The following is a 20964-nucleotide window of genomic DNA, read 5'->3' as shown; positions in this document are numbered from 1 at the left end:
GCTCTGGGTTGAGACCTAAAGGGATGGACGAAATCAGCCATGGCAAGAGCCAGGAAGGACATTCTAGGCAGAAGGAACATTAAAGGCAAGGGCTCAAGGTGAGAAATAATTTGGCAAGTTTGAGGAACAGAAAGGAGGCCAGTAAGAAGCATATCTGGCAAGGAAAACAGTGGTAGGAGAGGCAGCAGTAGCCAAATCATGCAGGATCTTGTAAGTCATGGTAAGGAATTTGGATTTTATGCTAATAACAATGTGAAGCCCTGGAGTTTGAAGTAGCATGATCTGAGTCTGCTGAGTGGAGAACCCACTGCAGGGGAATGAGGCAAAGAGGGAGACCAGGAAAGAGACAAGTGCAGTCATTTAACTGAAAGTGATGGTGGTTTGCACAAGGGCTGTGGTGACGAAAATTAAAAGAAGCAGTCAGGTATGAGATCTATTTCTGAGGTTGAATTGACAAGACTCGCTGATGGATTGCAATGTTGTGTACATAAGGAAAAGGCAGGAAAGGAGGATTTTGCTTTAACAAGTGGCTGAAGGGCTTACTTACTGAGATGAGAAAAACTGGGGAAGGAACAAGTTTAAAGGGGAAATGGAAGAGCTTTGCTTTACCTGTGATAAATATAAGAAGCCAATTCATATGCAAGAGCTCCATAAAGAAATAGAGTCAGAGCCTAGACTGGAACTCTGGGTAAGACTTAGCTGAAGATATTACTCTGGGAGTCAGCACACTAAAGTAATTCTACGCCCTGGTCCGTCTTCTGGGGACATGCAAAACACTGCAACGTCTCTTCCCCATTCAGCCTTGAGCATCTGCGATGAGACAGGTAACACTCGGTTTTATCCTGTGGGTAACAGGGAGCAGGAAGGAGATTATGCAGGTGAGCTCGTGGTCAGGTAGGTCTCCAGGGGGATGGCTCGGGACACATTACACTCGTGGTGTGGAGGACAAAGGCGCAGGGAAGTCGGGGAGGGCCGGACCAGTTACATAACGGCCCGGCAGGGCTCCGCCTGCCTCCCTAGCCGATCGTTAAGTAACACCGTCTCACGCATCCGCTCGCGGGCCTGCCTCCCGCCCGCCCTCAGCATCTCACCCCTCGGCCCTGTCGGCCTCGCTCTCACCTGCCTCCTCCTCCTCCTCACGCCGGGCCGGGTTCCGGTCTTCAGCGTTCCGTCCGCGTGGCTGGCGTCGCCGCGGCTCCCCGCCGACAGCACGTCTCCGACCCATAGCTCCCGGTGAGATTCTGCACGCGAGTGACGCATCCGGCCGCGGAAACCAGCCTGCGCGCGAGCTCCGCCCCTGAGCGGGGCGGGGATGGCCACACCCCCTCCGGCTTGGACAAGCTCCGCCCCAGCTCCGAATGGCCAAAGTGAACTGCACGAAGAAGGAACAATACTGATCTGTCTACTTCCGGTGCTTTGCGTCCTCCCGTTCACGGGCGCCGGATGCTAGGCATGTTCTCGCGAGAGGAGGGAAAGGGCGCAGGGTTTGAAACATGGCGGACGACGTCGACCAGGTGAGTGTGTTCTAAGGTGCTCCCTTCAGGGCGGCTTTGCACTCTCAGCGCAGGCCCTGTTAGGCTTCGCGTAACTGCGTTGCTTTCTCCAAGGTCTCGGGAAAGGGGCCTATCGTGCCGTCTCTTTCCAGGTTACCACGGCCTAATCTGACCCCATCCCCTCGGTAAATGCTCCCCCTATGAGTTTTGCCTCAGCCCTTAAGGTATTTTCCTTTTTGAAGCCCGCGTTGCCACTAGTTATTCCCCACTCTCGTCACTTCCTTCTCTGAGTCTCACCCTTATCTGTGGAATGGGAGTAATTATCTCTGGCCGCTTCCTGGAGCTGTCGGGATTCTGATAGAAAGCGTGGAAAGCGTGGTAATGAAGTTTAGGAGTTATTTATTATTGGTACTGAGCGTAACAATGATTCATTCAGTCAACAGATACACTGTTCCAGACACCAAGGACGCCACCGTTGACGTATGTGATCTCTGCCCCCACTTGGAGCTTATAGTCTATTGGATGACTTGTAATGAAAAAGTAAACATAAATATGAGATATATAGGAAGTATGATGTGGTGTGAAGGAAACAAGCAAGGAACTAAGATGCAGAGTAATAGATGGTCCTACAGGCTGCCCTTCCCTCTTACCAGAAATGTTCTTCCTCAGATATCTTTGTGGATCAAGCCACAACTTCTTCAGCTTTTTATTCAGATTTCATCTCATCAAAGAGGCCTTCCCTGGCCACCTACATAAAATTCTCCCTCTTCCCCTGCCCCCCAGTCTGCGTACCCTGCTTTTTTTCTTCATAGCATATTTTTTCATATTAAATATGTACTTCTTTGTTTAATGTCCGCCTCCCCCCACTAGAATATATGTTCATGAGAGCAGAGCTTTGGTTTTGTTCGCTATTCTATCCTTAGGGTTTAGAACCGTGCTGGAAACACTCAACAAGTATTTATTGAGTGAGAGAACTGGATAACAGGAAAGACTAAATCTACTCCTCACTCCTCACTTATATACTCTCTTATCATGTGACGTTTCGCATTTATGACAATAGCAAAACCAGCCGACTATTTTGTGCATTAACGATGTACGTCTGGCAGTAATGCATGTGAAGATGTGAGATGAGAGTAACGCAGGCCGTGATGGTTAAGGTTGTGTGTCAACTTGGCTATGCCATGATTCTTAGTGATTTGGCAGTTACGTAATGATGTAATTTGGCAGTTATGTAATGATGTACCCATCCTCGATTTTGTGATCTTTTGTGGTTATCCTCCATTTTCATATAACGACCTGGTTTTTGGAACCTAACCATGTCAATAAGTGTACGACATGAAAGAAGGAGCTTCCCAGACTGTGGTGGAAATAGCAGTGGGACTCTGTCATGTGTATATTCTTATAGTGTTATTTATCATTTCTGTGCTTTTCTCAGACCTTCATTTCCTTAGCATTCTGACTGGTGTGTGGTAGGCATTAAATGAACATTTTTCAAATGATTAATGACAATGGAGATAAGTTCCTTGAGAGTGACTCCTTATACCCTTAAACTGAGTCAAATATTTTAGGTTTTGAGGGAGCAAAGTTAATCAGTACAGTCATGATTATTCTGTTGTGTAATTCCTCCCTGTGTGTACGTCAAGGAACCCTGGTGGGACAGCAGTTAAAGCAATCAACTGCTGACTGAAAGGTCGGTGGTTCAAAACTGCCAGCGGCTCTGTGGGACAAAGGTGTGGAAGTATGTTTCTGTAAAGATTTCCAGCCTTGGAAGCCCTATGGGGTCACTATGAGTCGAAATCAACTCAACGGCAGTGGGGTTTTTGTGGGTTTTTTTTGGATGTATGCGTCTTTTATCCCTTGTTACACAGCACTGGGTGGTGCAAACAGTTAACACCCTTGACTGCTAACCGAAAGGCTGGAGGTTTGAGTCCACCCAGTGGCACCTTAAAAGAAAGACCTGGTGATCTACTTCAAAAAAAAATCAGCCATTGAAACTCTTACAGTTCTCATCATGAGCTTTGTTTTTTTTTTAATGTGTCAGGTACTTCATATACAGGTAGTCCCCAACTTACAATGGGGTTCTGTTCTGACAACTCCATTGTAAGTTGGTTCTGAGGTAAGTTGAATACTTCTTTATTTTTTAGTTTTCATCATTATTGCCTTTTATTGTCAATATCTTTATAAATCCAATCTTTATTTGTCTTTGGGGGTTGAAAACATTACATATTACATATGTATTTTAATACATATATAAAAAACACACAGATCATAAAAATTTACTCCAACAGTGAAGAAGAGTTGGACAGATTGGCATTTTGTCAGTTGGAGTAATAACTCCACTTGTGGAAGGTTCTGGATCATTTGCATTACCCCTGGAAATGGTGATAGCATTTTTAGTCAGGAAATTAGTGAGAGTTATTTCTATGGGCCTTTTTTTTTTTTCCCTCATGGTTACATCTCACTGTTTCCCAAATCTCCCTGTCGACTTTAGCAAGGTGATCGGCATTTGGGTCCATGTTTTCAAGCAACTGAAGCCCCTGATTTAGTTTAGAAAAAACTTTAGCTAATCCTTTCCCTGTAAAATTTTTTGACAACTTCTCTCATTCCTGTTCCTCATTTCTTTCTTCTTCAGTATTTCTTTCTCCTTCAAAACCCATTAAGTCCTGACCTGTCAGTTCCCCTTCTTTCTGGCCTATGAGCTGTTCCACATCAGTGATATCAAGTTCTAAATTCAGAGTTCTTGCCATATGGACGATTTTCCCACCGATCTTTTCCATCATATTATCCCAATCAAATGCTTGGAGCGTGTTCACATAACCCAGCATTTTTTTCCAAATCCCCTGCATGCGTTTTCCCGTAACTTCCTCCCAAGAAGATTCAGTGTTCCAGGTACACGGAAGAATATTACAATGAAGTCATCATCAGTGTTGTAACAATGAAGTCAGAGTAGTAATGGCTGTTGGGTGCTTGCACATTTCTGTTGTCATGTGTCATTAGGGTTGAACATTGTGCAGCTTTGTATCCATTACAACACTCTATGCCGACACCAACACAGACTTCATTTTAGACCAGGCCATAGCCTGCAATATGGCAGTGTTTTGAACGGTAAATCGTAACAGTGAACATCTAAGAAAGATGACATCAGTAAATTACATTCAGCAACATTGTATGCAGTACATGTTACTAACAAAGGGATGTACGAAAAACAAAAAAGAGGTCATAAGTGCGGCTAGTTGTAGCTCGAATACATTGTAACTTGGAGACTACCTGTATGTCATTGACCTTCACAACAGTATGAGGTAGATCCTGTCATTATCCCCATTTTTCAAATTAGGAAACTAAAGCATAGAGAGGGTAAGTAACTTGCCCATAGTCACAAAGCAGGGCAGTAGTACTAACACCGCACTGTCTCTAGCGCTGTATTACTAAACCTGTTTCTTTCATCAGCAACAAACTACCAACACAGTAGAGGAGCCCCTGGATCTCATCAGGCTCAGCCTGGATGAGCGCATTTATGTGAAAATGCGAAACGACCGAGAGCTTCGAGGAAGGTTACATGTAAGTAAGTTTACTAAATTACCTTGAAAATGGAATGCTTCCCTGTCATCCCTCCCTGGCACCACCCTCTTGAAATGGAAGAACTGTCCAATGTTAAAAAATATTTTAAAAAGGGAAAGAGAAGGAGCTGGAAATACACCCAAATTTCTATAAGCCACATACAACTATTTTATTCGTGTTTTTAACATTTTTATCTCTTAACAGAAATGTGCCTATTTTAGAACATTTTTATTCCCTTCATTTTTCCCTTCTGCTTATTTGTAGATAACATTTATTTATCTTCCATTTTTATTTAAAATTTTTTTTAAGTTACATATACACAGATAATATTTTGTCATAAATTAAACATTAAAAACACAATAAAATATTATTTTTAAAAAATCACTAAGAAGTAGCTTATTGAATTTTGTTATACATGATGAAATAAACTATAAATGCCTTATGAAAGAAACATAGAAATATATGGAGTAAAAGGGAAATCCCGTTTCCTCTGTTGATAACCATTGTTAAAAATTGAGTCTGTGTTCTTTCAGATGTTTTCTGTGTATTTACACATATAGATACATATCTGTCCGTATGGATATATTTGCACTGTATACACTACCTTTAGAAGTTCTGTGGAGCCCTGGTGGCATATCTGCTCTGTTGTACGGGGTTGCATGAGTTGAAATGGACTTGACGGTACCTAGCAACACCACCTTTAAAAAAAATCCTGCTATACTTGTTTATCAGCACATTTCTTTTTTACTTAGTCTTTCTTGGAAATCATTGATCATGAACGCATATAAATCTCCTTTATTCTTTTTAATGACTACATAAGATTTGGCATATGTTAGTGATATTTAGGTTGTTTTGTGTTTCTTGCTATTATAGATGATGCTGCAGTGAGCGTTTTTATACATATTTATTCATATCTGCAAATATTTTTGTAGGGTAGTCCCTTGAAGTGGTCCCATTTATTCATAAAGAGAGTTAACCAAAGGCTTGTCTCTGCTTGATGACATGTTACTTTCCTGAGTGTGTTGTTTTCATTACTACCCCTCTACCTTATACTGATTAAAAATAGCTAATATTTTTTGGGCGTTTAAATATATGCCAAACCCTAAAACCCAAACCCACTGCCGTTGAGTTGATTCTGACTCATAACGACCCTATGGGACACATAGAACTGCCTCATAGAGTTTCTAAGGAATGCCTGGTGGATTCAAACTGCCAACCTCTTGGTTAGCAGCTGTAGCACTTAACCACTGCGCCACGAAATATATGCTAGGTACTATTATTCTAAATGCATTATGTGTGATATCTCACTTAATCTTTATAATAGCGCTGTCAGAGTAGGTACTAATTACCCCTGTTTTACAGTTGAAGAAGTTCAGGCTTAGAAGGGTGACGTTACTTAAAGTGACACAGCCAGTAGAGAGAGAACCAGAATGTGAACCTAGGCTCATAGTAAAGGGAGATCCAGAATATGGACCTAACTTCAACCCTATTCTTAAGTACTTTGATTCCACCTTCCATAAAACCCTCTAAAGATAAATGCTCTTAAGTGCTTGGGAAGGAAGTAGGGTGCTAGGGGAGATAGTGGTCTTACTCTACAGCTAGCCTTAAGGAAAGAGGAGCCCCAGGAGTTGGAGTAGTGGCAGTCTGGGGAGAAAAGTGGAATTGAGCGTAATCACATAAACCAGTGGCACGTAAAGTGACACCTTGGGACAGAAATCTTACTTTTAATTCTTGGAGTTCAGTTCCCTGTGTAGAGCTGATTGTCTCTATACTGAACAGTCCCCAACCTTTATTTTTTTTAATTAGTATATGAGCCTTTCTTGTTTTTCTGCCCCTCAACTATAGGTTTTAACCTTGTTAGAGTACCCACTTTAGCAGTTGCCCACATGGCTGATTTCCTACTTTTATTTTGATGTGAGCTGGTGAGCCAATTAACACTTAGTTAAAAGTAGGGTAAGTGGATTCTGATCGGAGTCCCAGAAAGTTCACCTTTTAGTAAAAAGCATAAACTCTGGAGCTTGGATTGAGGACATCCCTAAATATCTGAGTTGAAATGATTATTGTTGGAACCCATAGATGTGAAATACGTTTAGGTTCTGGACAGGTTATGAACGGGTGAGGTGTTGCTCCACTTTCACCTTTGTGGCGTTTAGTTTAGGCCATTACAGGGAGGATTGAATGGCAGTGTCTTATGCATTTAAGAGACTGCAGTGCCATCACCTTAACAGTTAAAAGATTTGCATCTCCTTTTCTGTATCTTTCTTGTCACACTGTTACTGGTAGAATTGAAGGAAGCCTACTAATGAGTGATGAATTTGCTCTTTTTCACAATTAAATGTCATAAATATTGTGACTGCCTTAGATAACAAGTAAGGTGGACACTTAAAAAATAATTTCAAGTTATTTTGAGTAAGTGCATTTTTGGCCATATAAACAGTTTTATATTTTTGTCAGATCAATTATGTTATCATTGAAAGTGATTTGTAAAGAAACAGTGTGTCAGTACAGTGAGGATTTTTTTTATTTGCATGTAAAAGTTTGTGGTGGTAAGTATTAGGTGTGTGTTATTTGTTCAACTGAGCCATTTACATAATGTAAGCCTGTTCATGTTTTTGTAGTTTAATTATTAAAGTTCTTGGTCCCCCACCCTCCCACTTCAGGCTTATGATCAACATTTAAATATGATATTGGGAGATGTGGAAGAAACTGTGACTACTATAGAAATTGATGAAGAAACATACGAAGAGATATATAAAGTAAGTCATGCAATTCTATTTATCCTTTTGAAAATGTCAGCCATTCTCAACATCCAACAGCTTAGAACTTATTTATGGAAAGCCTGTCATGTGTTAATGTCTACGTGGACTCGGTACAGTGTAGCATTTAAAAATAGGGGCTTTGTGAAGCAGACCTGGTTTCCAGTACTGGCTTGGCCACTTCCTCACTATACCTTGAGCAGAGTAATTAACTTTGCAGACCATTGGTAAATGAGGATACTGCTGTGTACCTCGTAGGGTTGCCAGGATTCAATGAGATGTGATAGGGTAAGGTGTCTGCATTTGCCAGTATAGCAGTAATACTAGACAGTGTGTTAATACTTGTTGTTAGTTGCCATCAACTCAATCCAGGCTCCAGGTGACTCCGTGTGTGCAGAGTAGAACTGCTCTGTAGAGTTTTCAAGGTGGCGACCTTTTAGAAGCAGATCACTAGACCTGTCTTACGAGGCTAAAACTGAGAAATTTTAAAGAATATTAACTCATTAAAAATAATAATACCATAAACTTAAATACCATTATGAGCTATAGCTACATTTTCTAAAACAAAATATTTGGTAAGAAGAGTCACGTTGTTTTACATTTTTGAACAAATCTTTACTTTTTAGCTTAATTAATGACAGCTGGATTCCCACATTTTTTTTTTTTTTTTTTTTTTTCGCTTTCAGTCTGTTAGGATATGTTGTTTCAGTTGAAGAAACTCTGGCTTCACAGAGAGGTAGTTGGAAAATGAGAGAGCATTTTTTTGTACATACTGTCTTTTGATACTACACCCAAACTCAAGGAGTGGTAGTTTCTTAAAGGTTGGTTGTGGTTGAAATCTGAAGCTTTGTCAGTGAACTTTTCATACTCTTGTTACATGAAAATCCATTGGTCTGCCTTGTCTTGTGCCTTGAATGGATCTTTTACCCTTGCATAACTTTGCAACTTCAAGTGCTGGTCACGTGGAAATATTAGTTCACTGAGTAAAGGCACATCTTCCAGATGTTGACACGTTTCATTGTTTAAAATATGTTAAAGACCACATTCTTCAATATGACCAGTGATCTTACCTGGAAAGTCTTTAAAGTATTGGAAAGCCATCTAACTCACAGTGGCAGGTAAAAGTTTTTCAGAATTCTGATTTTCACTTGAAAGCTTGAATTTTATCATCGACAACAAATACTATTGGTTGTTTTCCTTAAAGTGTCTGTCAGGTTTCCTTCGTTTTCAAGAAATTGTCTGCTACATACCCAAGTCTGAAAAACCATGCTTTGTCTCTCCCTGTTCTTTCAAGCTAAAATAGTGACCCGTGAAAAAAAGTTATACAGCTCACAACTCCATTGTTCAAGTGCTTTTCCTCCAGACAGTTGTAGTTATTAGGCAAAGATTGCTTGCTTTGGACTTTACATTTTATCACACAGAATATTAAAATGTATACTCAAGGGTCAAGATTTAAAAAAATTAATATTTACTGCTCAGCAAGGGGCTCATCTTCCAGCACTATATCAGACAGTGTTCCGCTGCTATTCGTAAGGTTTTCGCTGGCTAAAGCTTTTCAGAAGTAGACTGCCAGGTCCTTCTTCCTAGTCTGTCTTAGTCTGGAAGCTCAGCTGAAACCTGTCCTCCATGGGTGACCCTGCTGTATCTGAATACCGGCGGCATAGCTTCCAGCATCACAGCAACATGTAAGGCCCCACGGTAAGACAAACTGACAGACACGTGGGGTCTTGACTATGCAAATGCATTCGACTGTGTGGATCATAACAAATTACGGATAACATTGTGAAGAATGGGAATTCAGAACACTTAACTGTGCTCATGAGGAACCTTTACATAGATCAAGAGGCAGTTGTTTGGATAGAACAAGGGGATACTGATTGGTTTCAAGTCAGGAAGGGTGTGCATCAGGGTTGTATTCTTTCAGCAAACCTATTCAATCTGTATGCCGAGCAAATAATCCGAGAAGCTGGACTATATGAATAAGAACAGCGCATCAGGATTGGAGGAAAACTCATTAACAACTTGTTATGCAGATGACACAACCTTGCTTGCTGAAAGTGAAAAGGACTTGAAGTACTTACTAATGAAGATCAAAGACCACAGCCTTCAGTCTGCATTGCACCTCTACATAAAACAAAAATCCTCACAACTGTACCAACGAGCAACATCATGATAAACGGAGAAAAGGTTGAAGTTGTCAAGGATTTCGTTTTACTTGGATCCACAATCAACAGCCATGGAAGCAGCAGTCAAGAAACCAGACGATGGATTGCATTGGGTAAATCTGCTGGAAAGGACCTCTTCAAAGTATTGAAGAACAAAGATGTCATCTTGAAGACTAAGGTGCGACCCAAGCCATGGTATTTTCAGTGGCATCATATGCATGTGAAAGCTGGACAATGAATAAGGAAGACCGAAGAAGAATTGACGCCTTTGAATTGTGGTGTTGGCGAAGAATATTGAATATACCATGAACTGCCAAAAGAATGAACAAATCTGTCTTGGAAGAAGTATAACCAGAATGCTCCTTAGAAGCAAGAATAGCGAGACTGCGTCTTACATACTTTGGACATGTTATCAGGAGGGTTCAGTCCCTGGAGAAGGACATCATCCTTGGCAAGGTACAGGGTCAGCGGAAAAGAGGAAGACCCTCAATGAGGTGGATTGACACAGTGGCGACAAAGTGGCTGCAACAATGAGCTCAAGAATAACAACGACTGTAAGGATGGCTCAGGACCCGGCAGTGTTTCGTTCTGTTGTGCATAGGGTCGCTGTGAGTCGGAACCGACTCGATGGCACCTAACAGCAACAATAACAACGGCTCAGCAGGGACGTTCTGAACTGACCCCTCTTTTTTTTTTTTTTTTTAATTGCAAGTGTGTACTGGTGAAGAAATTTAATGACTACTAGTAAAGTTTGACACTGCTTCCTATATTTGTGCGAAGATGCCACTATTGCTTTTGTGCTGTTAGTGCATGGGTGAAAAAGGTAAATAATGTCTTAATGTTATTATGAAAATAGTTGTGGCTTCACAGACCCTGTGTAAAGGTCTCATGGGTATGCAGACCACACTGAGAACTGCTGTGTTCTGTTAACCAGTTTGCATGACCCTCCTAGAGCAGTGGTTAAAACTGTGGCCTCAGATTTCAAGAATGCCTGGGTTCAAATCCTGACGACTTACCAATTATATACTGTTACCACTGAGTCGATTCCGACTCATAGCAACCCCATAAGACAGAGTGAAACTACTCCATAGAGTTTCTAAGGAGTGGCTGGTGGATTCACACTGCAAACCATTTGGTAAGCAACCAAGCTTAACCACTGTACCACTAGGGCTCCTACAAACTATATAATTGGACCAAATTACCTAAACTGTCTGTGTCTATGTTTCCTTGCCTATAAAATGGGGATCATAATAGGACCCACTTCATAGGGTTATTATGAGGATTAATTGAGAAGTTACATAAAAAGTCTTCAAATGCATTCAAATGTTAGCATTTGTTGATTTTGTAGTTCTCCTTTGACCTGGCTTTTCTCCTCACTCCAACCACTTCTGACTTCTTGGCTAGTTTTCTTTCTCCCTCTGAATATGGGCATCTAGTCTTTTTTTCTTTATGTGCATTTGTTTTTCCCTCAGAGATGTCATTCAGTCTTCTGATTTTAGCTATTGTGTGTTCATAAGCCATGAGTCTTTAACGATAATCACTATAGCATAAAAGTTTGAGCTCTTAATAGGTTTGGGTTCCAATTTCAAAGCCCAAAGTGAGACCTGCTTCAGATAACAGCAGACATTTGACACTTGTTTCTCAAAGTAATGCTCCAGGTATGTCACTTGATCCAGGAGCGTTAGCATCACAGTGGACTTGTTAGAAGTGCACTTTGAAGGGCCACCCCCTGACCTACTGAATCAGAGCTCTGGGGATGGAGCCCAGGAAACATTTAACAAACTCTCCAGGTGATTCTTCCACACGTTAAAATTTGAGAACCACTGCCCTAAAGCAGTGCTTATGTAGCGTTATGTAACGAGTGCTACATAGGGAAGAGTTAGATAAATTCATGAATGACAGACAAGGACAATTTTAATTTGGTGCTAGGGGGTTTTTCCTTTATGCCATTTCTAGTACCCAAGATGGTCATAAAACATGCTTTTCACATTTTTTTTTTAAAGTTACAAAAACACAGATATTACTAATATTTTTTGCCCAGCGGAGAGGAGACCCCCTCATCTTGCTATGTCTGATAAGACATCATTCTCAGTCCTTGAGCAAAGCTACAAGTCAGAAGCTAGCAGAAGAAGGGTGGGATGATCATGGTGGCAAGTTTAACTAGACAGAGCCTCAAAGACAAAAATAAGAACCTCACCATGGAACGAATCTGGAGCAAATGAACATTGAAGCTGTGTTTACCAAAATGTAACAGAGCAGCAATCATTTCTCTGCTCAGAACAAAGAAAAGCCCATCACCAGAATCTTTCTGTGTTAGGTGATATGCTAACAAGAGCCCTGGCCAGCTACACTTTGCATGAAGTTGTTTTCCAACAGAAATACCAGACTCCTTCTGTGTTGAAACATATCACCTAGACTTTTGTCACTATTGATCTCAATGAAAAGAAATTCAGAAGAGTAACATTGAATCGCTTGTAATTTTTTTTTTTTTTTTCCTGAGCATAAGATTAACATATACTTACCAAGAATCCTTGGAAAAGACAAAAACAATACAAAGGAAATGAAAACCAGCCATCCTACCAACTAGGGAGCCCTGGTGTTATGGTGGTTAAGAGCTACGGCTGCTAGACCGAAGGTTGGCAGTTTGAATCCACCAGCTGCTCTTTGAAAACTCTGTAGGGCAGTTCTGTTCTGTCCTGTAGGGTCGCTATGAGTCGGAATCAACTTTACAGCAGAGGTTCTTTTTTCTACCAACTAGAAATATCCACTGAAAATATTTCATTATGTTTCTGTCCTGGCTTTCTTCTTGCTTATCTTTTTAACATAGGCAGACCATAATGTACCAATGCTAAGATGCATTTTTTTTCTTACCTGTTAAACCAAAAAAACCAAAACCCATTGCCATCAAGTCAATTCCAACTCATAGTGACCCTATAGGATAGGGTAGAACTGCCCTATAGGGTTTCTAGGGAGTAGCTGGTAGATTCAAACTGCTTAACTTCTGGTTAGCAGCCGAGCTCTTACCTGTCAGCATCTCTAAAATCAGGATTCATCTTACAGTTTATTTGATAAGAAAGAATTGTGTCTCATTCGAATTGAGGTAGTTTTGAAGAATGTCGAGTATATTATGGAGCACCAGAAAAATAAACAAGCCCGCCTTAGAAAAAAGGCAACCAGAGTTCTCTTTAGAAACGAGGGTGGCGAGACTTTGGCTTATTTACTTTGGACACATCAGGAAAGACCAAACGCTAAAAGTGGATGTTATGTTTGGTAACATGGAGGATCAGCAAAATACCCCAATGAGATGACTAGACAAAATAGCCGCAACAGTTGACCCAGGTACGCCGGTGATCGCGCAGATGGCGCAGGACCGGGCAGCGTTTCATCCTCTTACACGTAACCACTGTAAGCTGGAGCTGCGTCAGCAGCAGCAAACGGCAATACCCAGAATAACGTGACACCTTGAAACTGTGAGAAAGAACCAGGAGAGAAGCTTATGCCTGAAATATTTAACACTTTTTCTAGTTCCAAGATTAGTTTGTAAAATATGTGTTTTCTTACTGATTTCTAAGGCTTACCAAACAAGGAATATGAAGAAACTTAGTTTAGTAAAGACAGCGAGCAGCAAAACTGATAGTATGTGCTCTGACAGGGATCACAGTAGAGGGTCCCAGACAGAGCTAGAGAAAAATGTAGAACAAAATTCTAGCTAAAAAAAAAAAAAAAACTTACTGGTCTGACAGAGACTGGAGAAACCCTAAGAGTATGGCCCCTAGATACCCTTTTCAGCCAAAGATTAGACAGGCCCATAAAACAAAACAAGACTAAATGGGCACACCAGCCAAGAGGCAAGGATGAGAAGGCAGGAGGGGACAGGAAAGCTGGTATGAGGAACCCAAGATCGAGAAGGGGAGAGTGTTGACATGTCTTGGGGTTGGAAACCAGTGTCATAAAACTATATGTGTATTAATTGTTGGATGAGAATCTAGTTTGCTCTGTAAACCTTCATCTAAAGTACAGTAAAAAAAAAAAAGGGGGGGGCAAAAAGAATTGTATCATAATTTAACTGGCAACAATTTTCCTTTTTTAGCTCAACAGAAGCTTACAAAAAATGTCTTAAACGTATTAGAGTATGAGATATACCATTTTATATTCTGCATTTTTCATGTAACATTAATATAAGCATTTCGCCATGAAAATAAACTCTTCCTGAACTTTTAATGCCCTTGTCTTGAATTCTACTTGTGACAGAAATGACTTTAACTGTGGTCTCCACTCTCCTGATTTCAGTGAGCTGACAGTGGGACCCACCTCTCCTTCCTACTACAGTCTGCTCCCAGCAGGGCTCCTCCTGAGACTGTGCGTGTCTGTGCACATGGGTTTCTCTGGATGTAGTGTCTGTTCAGCATGAAGGAGAACAACTGCCTCACCCTCCTGTACATTCCTCTGGTATTTCTGTGCAAGATAGGAAACCAGACTAAACGGTTTCTCGGTTCTACCCAATTTTATATTTTACTCTCTTTCCTTGGTTGAAATAACCAATCAACATTACCAAAGCACCAAGTTAGGGGGCCCATAGGCCATAGGAAGCCCTGGTGGTGCAGTGGTTAAGAGCTTGGCTGCTCACCAAAAAGGTCTGCAGTTCAAATCCACCAGCCACTCTTTGGAAACTCTATGGGGCAGTCCTTCTCTGTCCTGTAGGGTCGCTATGAGTCAGAATTGACTCAATGGTGATGGTTTTTTTGTTTTTTTTTTAAACAGACCATAGACATTTTCCATAACTTACGTGATTGACTTCTGAATAACTAATAATTAACTTGACTACTAATTTGTTACTAGGGAGATGGAGAGCAGCCTTAAATCTTTTGGCTCTAGATCCACCATAATTATAATGTTCATGTCATAGCTTGCTAAAATGGTTATTATTTAGCTCAGCCTACTTTTCAACTGTCCATAATGTTCTCCACCTTCCTTCACCAAATATCTTATTTTTTCTCACCAAACTACTTTTCTTGGGGTTGTTATGCCTTTTCTAGATGAGTCATCTTGCTCCCTCTGCTTGCAGCATCCTCCCTTACCTTACAAACCTTTGCCTAGATGGCTTCAAATGTGTCTCTTAGATCAGTGCTATTCAATACAACTGTCTGCAGTGATGAAAATATTCTGTATTTACACTGTCCTGTATAGTAGCTGTAATCCACATGCGGCTACTAAGCACATTAAATGTGTGCTAGTGTAACTGTCGTGTTGTCAGGTGCCATCAAGTCATTTTCAACTCATAGCAACCGCATGTGAGAGAGTAGAACCAGCCCTAAAGGGTTTTCTTGGCTGTAATGTGTGTAGAAGCAGATGACCAGGTCTGTCTCTTGCAGAGCCACTGGGTGGGTTGGAATGGCAAACTTTTTAGTTAGTAATGAAATGCTTAATCATTTGTACCACCAGGGCTCCTTTTCTAGTGTGACTAGGGAACTGGATTTTAAATTTTACTTAATTTTAACTTAAATAGCTGTCTATAGCTAGTGGCTGTTGTGCTGGACAGAGAATCTCTACACCAACTCCCCCATATAGAACTAATTGTTCTCTGTATATGATCCCATAGTACATAGCACTATAATACTTAAAGGAGAACTGGTAATTGATGCAATGGTTAAAGTGCTTGGCTGCTTAGCGAAAGGTCAGCAGTTTGAACCTAACAGCCAAGAAAAGACCTAACAATCTGCTCTCATAAAGAATATAGCCTAGGAAATCCTATGGGGCAGTTCTGCCCTGTCTTATAGGGTCGTTGTGAGTCAGAATCAGCTTGATGCTATATGACAACATATAATAATTAACATATACCATATTTCTTTTCTCTCCACTTTAAATTGCTTTCTTTTTAACTCAAATTTTTGAGTAGGTAATAGATTCACATAGTTTGTTGTTAGTTGCCGTCAAGTTGATCCCAACTTATGTAATCACAGAATATGAAAAGGAAGATGGTAAATATTCAGATGGATCCTGCCTGGAAGCAGAGAATACCAGAAAGATGTTTACCTGTGTTTTATTGACTATGTAAAGGCATTTGACTGTGTGAATCATAACAAATTGTGGATTACATTGGGAAGAGTGGGAGTTCCAGAACACTTAATTGTGCTTATGTGGAACCTGTACTTAGGTCACAGAGGCAGTTGTTCGAACAGAACAAGGTGATACTGCATGGTTTAAAGTCAGGAAAGGTGTGCATCTGGGTTGTATCTTTTGATCATACCTAATCAATCTGTATGCTGAACAAATTATCGGAGAAGCTGGACTGTATGAAGATTAATAGGCATCAGGATTGGAGGAAGTCTCATTAACAACCTGCCATATGCAGGAGACACATCCTTGCTTGCTGAAGGTGAAGAGGGCTTAAAGCACTTACTGATGAAGATCAAAGACTACACCCTTGAGTACGGATTACACCTCAATGTAAAGAAAACAAACATCCTCACTACTGGACCAATAAGCAACATCAGGATAAATGGAGAAAAGATTGAAGTTGTCAAGGATTTCATTTTACTTGGATCCACTGTCAACGCCCAGGGAAGCAGCAGTCAGGAAATCAAAAGACACATTGCATTGGGCAAATACACTGCAAAAGACCTCTTTTAAAGTGTTGAAAAGCAAAGCTGGCACCTTGAAGACTGAGGTGTGCCTGACCCAAGGCATGGTGTTTTCAGTTACCTCATATGCATGTGAAAGCTGGACGATGAGTAAGGAAGATTAAAGAATTAATGCATCTGAATTATGGTGTTGGCGAAGAATATTGAATATACCGTGGACTACCAAATGAACAAACAAATCTGTCTTGGAAGAAGTATAAGAAGAATGTTCCTTGGAAGCAAGGATGGCAAGACTTTGTCTCACATACTTTGGACATGTTATCAGGAGCAGTCAGTTCCTGGAGAAGGACATGATACTTGGTACAGTACAAGGTCAGCAGAAAAGAGGAAGACACTCAACAAGATGGATTGACACAGTGGCTGCGACAATGGGCTCAAGCGTAACAATTGTGAGGATGGTGCAGGACCAGGTAGTGTTTCGTTCTGTTGTACGTAGAGTCACTGTGGGTTGGAACCGATTCGATGGCACCTAACAGCAACAACGTATTTGATGGCACCTAATAGCAACAACGTAGTACATAAAAAGCCTCTCTCCCCTTCCTGCCTTCTGTTCATCTTCTTTTCACTCCCAGCCCCAGAGGTAATCACTGTTATTGGTTTCTTGAGAATCCTGGTTTCTTCGTGGATGCACTAAAGAAAAGTAATTATTCTCCCTCCTTTTTTGAAACAGCAAAAGATAGCCTACCACGCATATTGTTCCATACCTTGCTCTTTTTAACTTAATTTATCTCAGTACTTTATCCAAGTTCATACGTTGCTTCCTCATACTTTTGTTTTTAGCTTTGTAGTACTCCATTGTATGGAAGTACCATCATTTATTTAACTACGTTCCTATTGATAGACAGCCGTTTCCCATCTTGGGCTAATATAAACTGCCCTGACATGAATAATTCGGTCATTTTGCTTCGGTGTAAGTATATCTAGAAGATAAATCCAAACTTTCTTTTCATCTCTGGAATGAGGAGTCTAGGAGGATAGGGTCTATGTTTTATTCATCTTTGTGTGGCTAGTGCCTATCATAGTACCTGACAGATAATGAACAGTTGATAAATGTTTACATGAGTGGCATTTAGAGTTAATCTCAGGTTGAGTTAATTAGTTGCAAACAGAATGGGTTTTGGTTACAGCTCTAATCCTTGGCACAATTGTTGATATCCAGGAAAATTAAACAGTTAATAGATTGGTTTTGGGTGTGACAAAGGTAAGTAATCAGGTTTTTTAATCCATTTTTTTGTGTTGTGATGAATCCTTTTTTTTTTTTTTTTTTAATTTCTCTCACCAAAAAAAACATGTTTGTGTAAATGTGTTCTGTTGTTTTTCCTCCTCCAGTCCACGAAACGGAATATTCCGATGCTCTTTGTTCGGGGAGATGGTGTTGTGCTAGTTGCGCCTCCGTTGAGAGTTGGCTGAAACAAAGAATTTATCCTGTGTGGGAAAGAGGAGACTTCGTACCACTGCCTCTTTAATGTAGAATATATTCAAAAGAGAAGCCTGCGTAAATTTTTGATATTCAGCAATGACCAAGGATTCTTCCACTCCTGAAATGAGTTGATTTGCAGATAACTGGCAAGCTCTTAAGCTAAATAGCATCTTTATTTTTCCCCAACCCTTCCCGTAAGTGTAAAGATGGAAATGCAGAACTCTTTTTGCAGATAATTTTGGATTTTTTTTTCCCTTAAATTAAATCTGATTTTTTCTTTTTCGGTTTTTTAAAAATGCAGTCTCTTGTGAATTATTTAAAGTAAGCACGTTCACTCAGTACCCATTTACTGTGTTTGATGCTCCAGGTTGAGTGCTGGGAACTGTAGTTCTGTCAGTATGCTTCCTGCCTTCAAGAATCCTGGGAAGGGAGTTGTTCAAGCCAACAGTTACAGGACAGTGAGATCAGTGATGCTGGAGTGATGCACAGAAGGAGCCATAAAAGCACAGATAGGAGCACCTGGAGCGGGTCAGGGTGGGCTGACACACAGGCAGGTGTGCTAGTGGTAATATGTCACTGTGAACATTAACACTTGTGGAAGGAGACAAAGGGCAATTTCTGTTTCTTCTGTCTGGCGTGGTTCTTTGCTAAGGTCAGGCTTCAGTGCTTATATACCTGTGTGGTTCAGCTTGGTCGCATCAGCCGATGCTGCACTTACTTTATGACTCAAACCGTTTTTCCATTCTTACTGGTAGTTGACCAGGATCACTGACCATGAGTGAGAAGGGGTCAAAACAGTGCATCTCAATGGCACCATGAAACACAGTGACTAAAGCCAAGCTGTTTTTGTTTCTAGCTGCAGTCAGCCAGCAGTTAACGGCCAAAAAGTAAAGGGGAAAGTATATGTGTGTGTTTTAATCCTAAAACTTTATTAAGATAGGACTTAGAACCTGATGCCCTCCATGAAGTAGGGTGTGCCCTTTTGAAATGTAGAACATCTGATTTGTGGATGACTTGTCTGTAAATATGCTGAATGTGTGTTTGATCAAGCATGATATGCACAATATTTTAAGCCATGCGTAGAAAAGAAGCTTTCAGTAGACATTGTGCAAAAAGGTTTTGTTTCTATTATTTATCGTACCTGTCACTGGAAGTTGATGAAGAAGGGAAAAACGTGTGGGTGAGCCGACAAAGGTTTTATCTTACATGCCTTATTTAAGTGAGTAGGCAGGAGAGATGCGTTTCTGCCACCCCCACACTTCGTCCTACGGGTTTCGTAGTCCTGAGACTACCTGTTTACAGCAACTTGTTTGCTCTTGAAAAAATGGGGCTTGTGATCCTGGCGGTAGGAAGTGGTTGCTGCTTTGGCTTCCCCTTTCTGAGTAGAACCCCTGTCTAAGTGATAATGATGACAATATACAGAATAGTTATTACCGTGATCGGTTAAACAAAGTGCACCAGCCAGAGGCATTTTGTATACATATTCCAATTTAATCTTTATGACTCTCCCACAGAACACTGCAAGAAACTGACTCTCAAAGAGCTTAAGTTGCTTGTCTATAGTCAAACAGGTACTAGTGTGACAGCAGGATTTGAATCTGCCTGAACTAACCCGTGGGAGTGTGTGGCGTGGTGTGCTGCAGAGGCCTTGGCTCTGGGGCAGTGGACTTGGCCCCTGGTGCCACCACTGCTGTGGCATGATTAGGCATCTGCCCCTGTGCTCAGCCACACTGGACAGTTTTCTCCAGCACTGAGTTATTTTTAGTGGTTTCTGATCTCCACACTTGATATCTGGGTGCCTTTTCTATTCTATTCTTGGTCGTCATTCTCCTTTTTTTCCTGGAAGTGATAGATTGTACTAGAACTATTGGCTCTGAGGACTAATTTACACACACGTTTCTAAAACTTATGAACCTTAAAACCTGACACGGTTACCCTCAAATACCAAGAAAAAAAACTGCTGCAACATCGAAACTTCCACTTAGCTCCTAGCTGCTAAGATACAGGAAGAGAAGCAATAAAAGATTATCTGTATGACAACCACCTGTGACTTACCAGCTAGAGGGAGAGGAGGCAGTATGAGTCTTTGGAGCTCAGGCTACCTTCTTGGAGGGTTGAAACTGGGACTCAGTCCCAAAGTGGGCAGCTCAAGCAGGGCCCTGCCACAGTCCTCCAAATGGAAGCTTCCTCTCTAGAGTGGTGTCTTCAGGATACTGTCCTCTGAGGGACTATGCAGTCAGAAGACCCCCAGGGGCTATGCCTTGGACTTGAGGCTGAATAGTGCTCTGAGCTTCTGGCAGCTGGCCAGCCCGTATTCATTGGGGCTGGGGACTGCTGGTTTCCACAACAGTGGCATACAACTCAAGGGGAGCCTCTGACCAGCTTTCCTTTGGGAGCCTCACAAGCAGATGCCTGGATCCCTGGCTTGGTTGTTTCATGAAAGAGATTGTTTGGGGTTGTCTATCCTTCCTCAAAGAAAAATGGACAGAAAAAATGTAGGCCTGCATGCGGGCTCATCTTTAAGATGAAATGTGTATAAAATGAAACCCAAGAAACTTGTTTATCTCAAGTTAGACTAAAATCATTAGACACAAAGGAACAAATTTCAAATAGTGGTTTTTGAAGATTTTTCCAAAACTAGAGCTATCATCCCTCTGGATGCTAAGAGGCAGAAACTGGTTTCACACACCCTTAAAAAGAATGGTTAGATGTTGCCCTCATTGACTTTAGCCCGCTGCCAGAAGAAGGGGACCGTGCCATTGTGCATTTGCCAGTTGTGAGCGGTGCTCAGCTGTGTTGGACATGGAAAGTACCTGAAAATTCCAGGAGTCATCCTGGGTTGAATCAAGGGGATCGATTGATATTTCTCTGTCATACAACTCTGCCTAAGTATGTTGGTTTTATTCTTGGGCAAGTTCATCCTTGTAGCAG

At 41.1% G+C, this 20964-nt stretch overlaps 2 protein-coding genes across 2 annotated transcripts in view; one reads left to right on the top strand and one right to left on the bottom strand.

Annotated features, from left to right (window-relative positions):
- Positions 1-1308, bottom strand: part of XPC (XPC complex subunit, DNA damage recognition and repair factor) — a 52230-nt gene extending 50922 nt beyond the window's left edge. Inside the window, exon 1 of the mRNA XM_049861914.1 lies at positions 1120-1308. Coding sequence (XP_049717871.1) covers positions 1120-1225 — 106 coding nt within the window. The 5' untranslated portion in view covers positions 1226-1308. The remainder of the gene's footprint in view (positions 1-1119) is intronic.
- A 102-nt stretch (positions 1309-1410) lies between these two features.
- LSM3 (LSM3 homolog, U6 small nuclear RNA and mRNA degradation associated) lies at positions 1411-18315 on the top strand. The gene is made up of 4 exons (XM_049862980.1): positions 1411-1514; positions 4941-5051; positions 7712-7807; positions 17943-18315. The coding sequence occupies exons 1-4, from the start codon at positions 1494-1496 to the stop codon at positions 18021-18023; spliced, it is 309 nt and encodes a 102-aa protein (XP_049718937.1). The 5' UTR covers positions 1411-1493; the 3' UTR covers positions 18024-18315.
- Positions 18316-20964: the final 2649 nt, after the last annotated feature.

The sequence above is a fragment of the Elephas maximus genome, chromosome 20 (assembly GCF_024166365.1).
Source record: "Elephas maximus indicus isolate mEleMax1 chromosome 20, mEleMax1 primary haplotype, whole genome shotgun sequence".
Classification (NCBI taxonomy): Eukaryota; Metazoa; Chordata; class Mammalia; order Proboscidea; family Elephantidae; genus Elephas; species Elephas maximus.
This window is presented reverse-complemented; position numbering and strand designations above follow the sequence as displayed.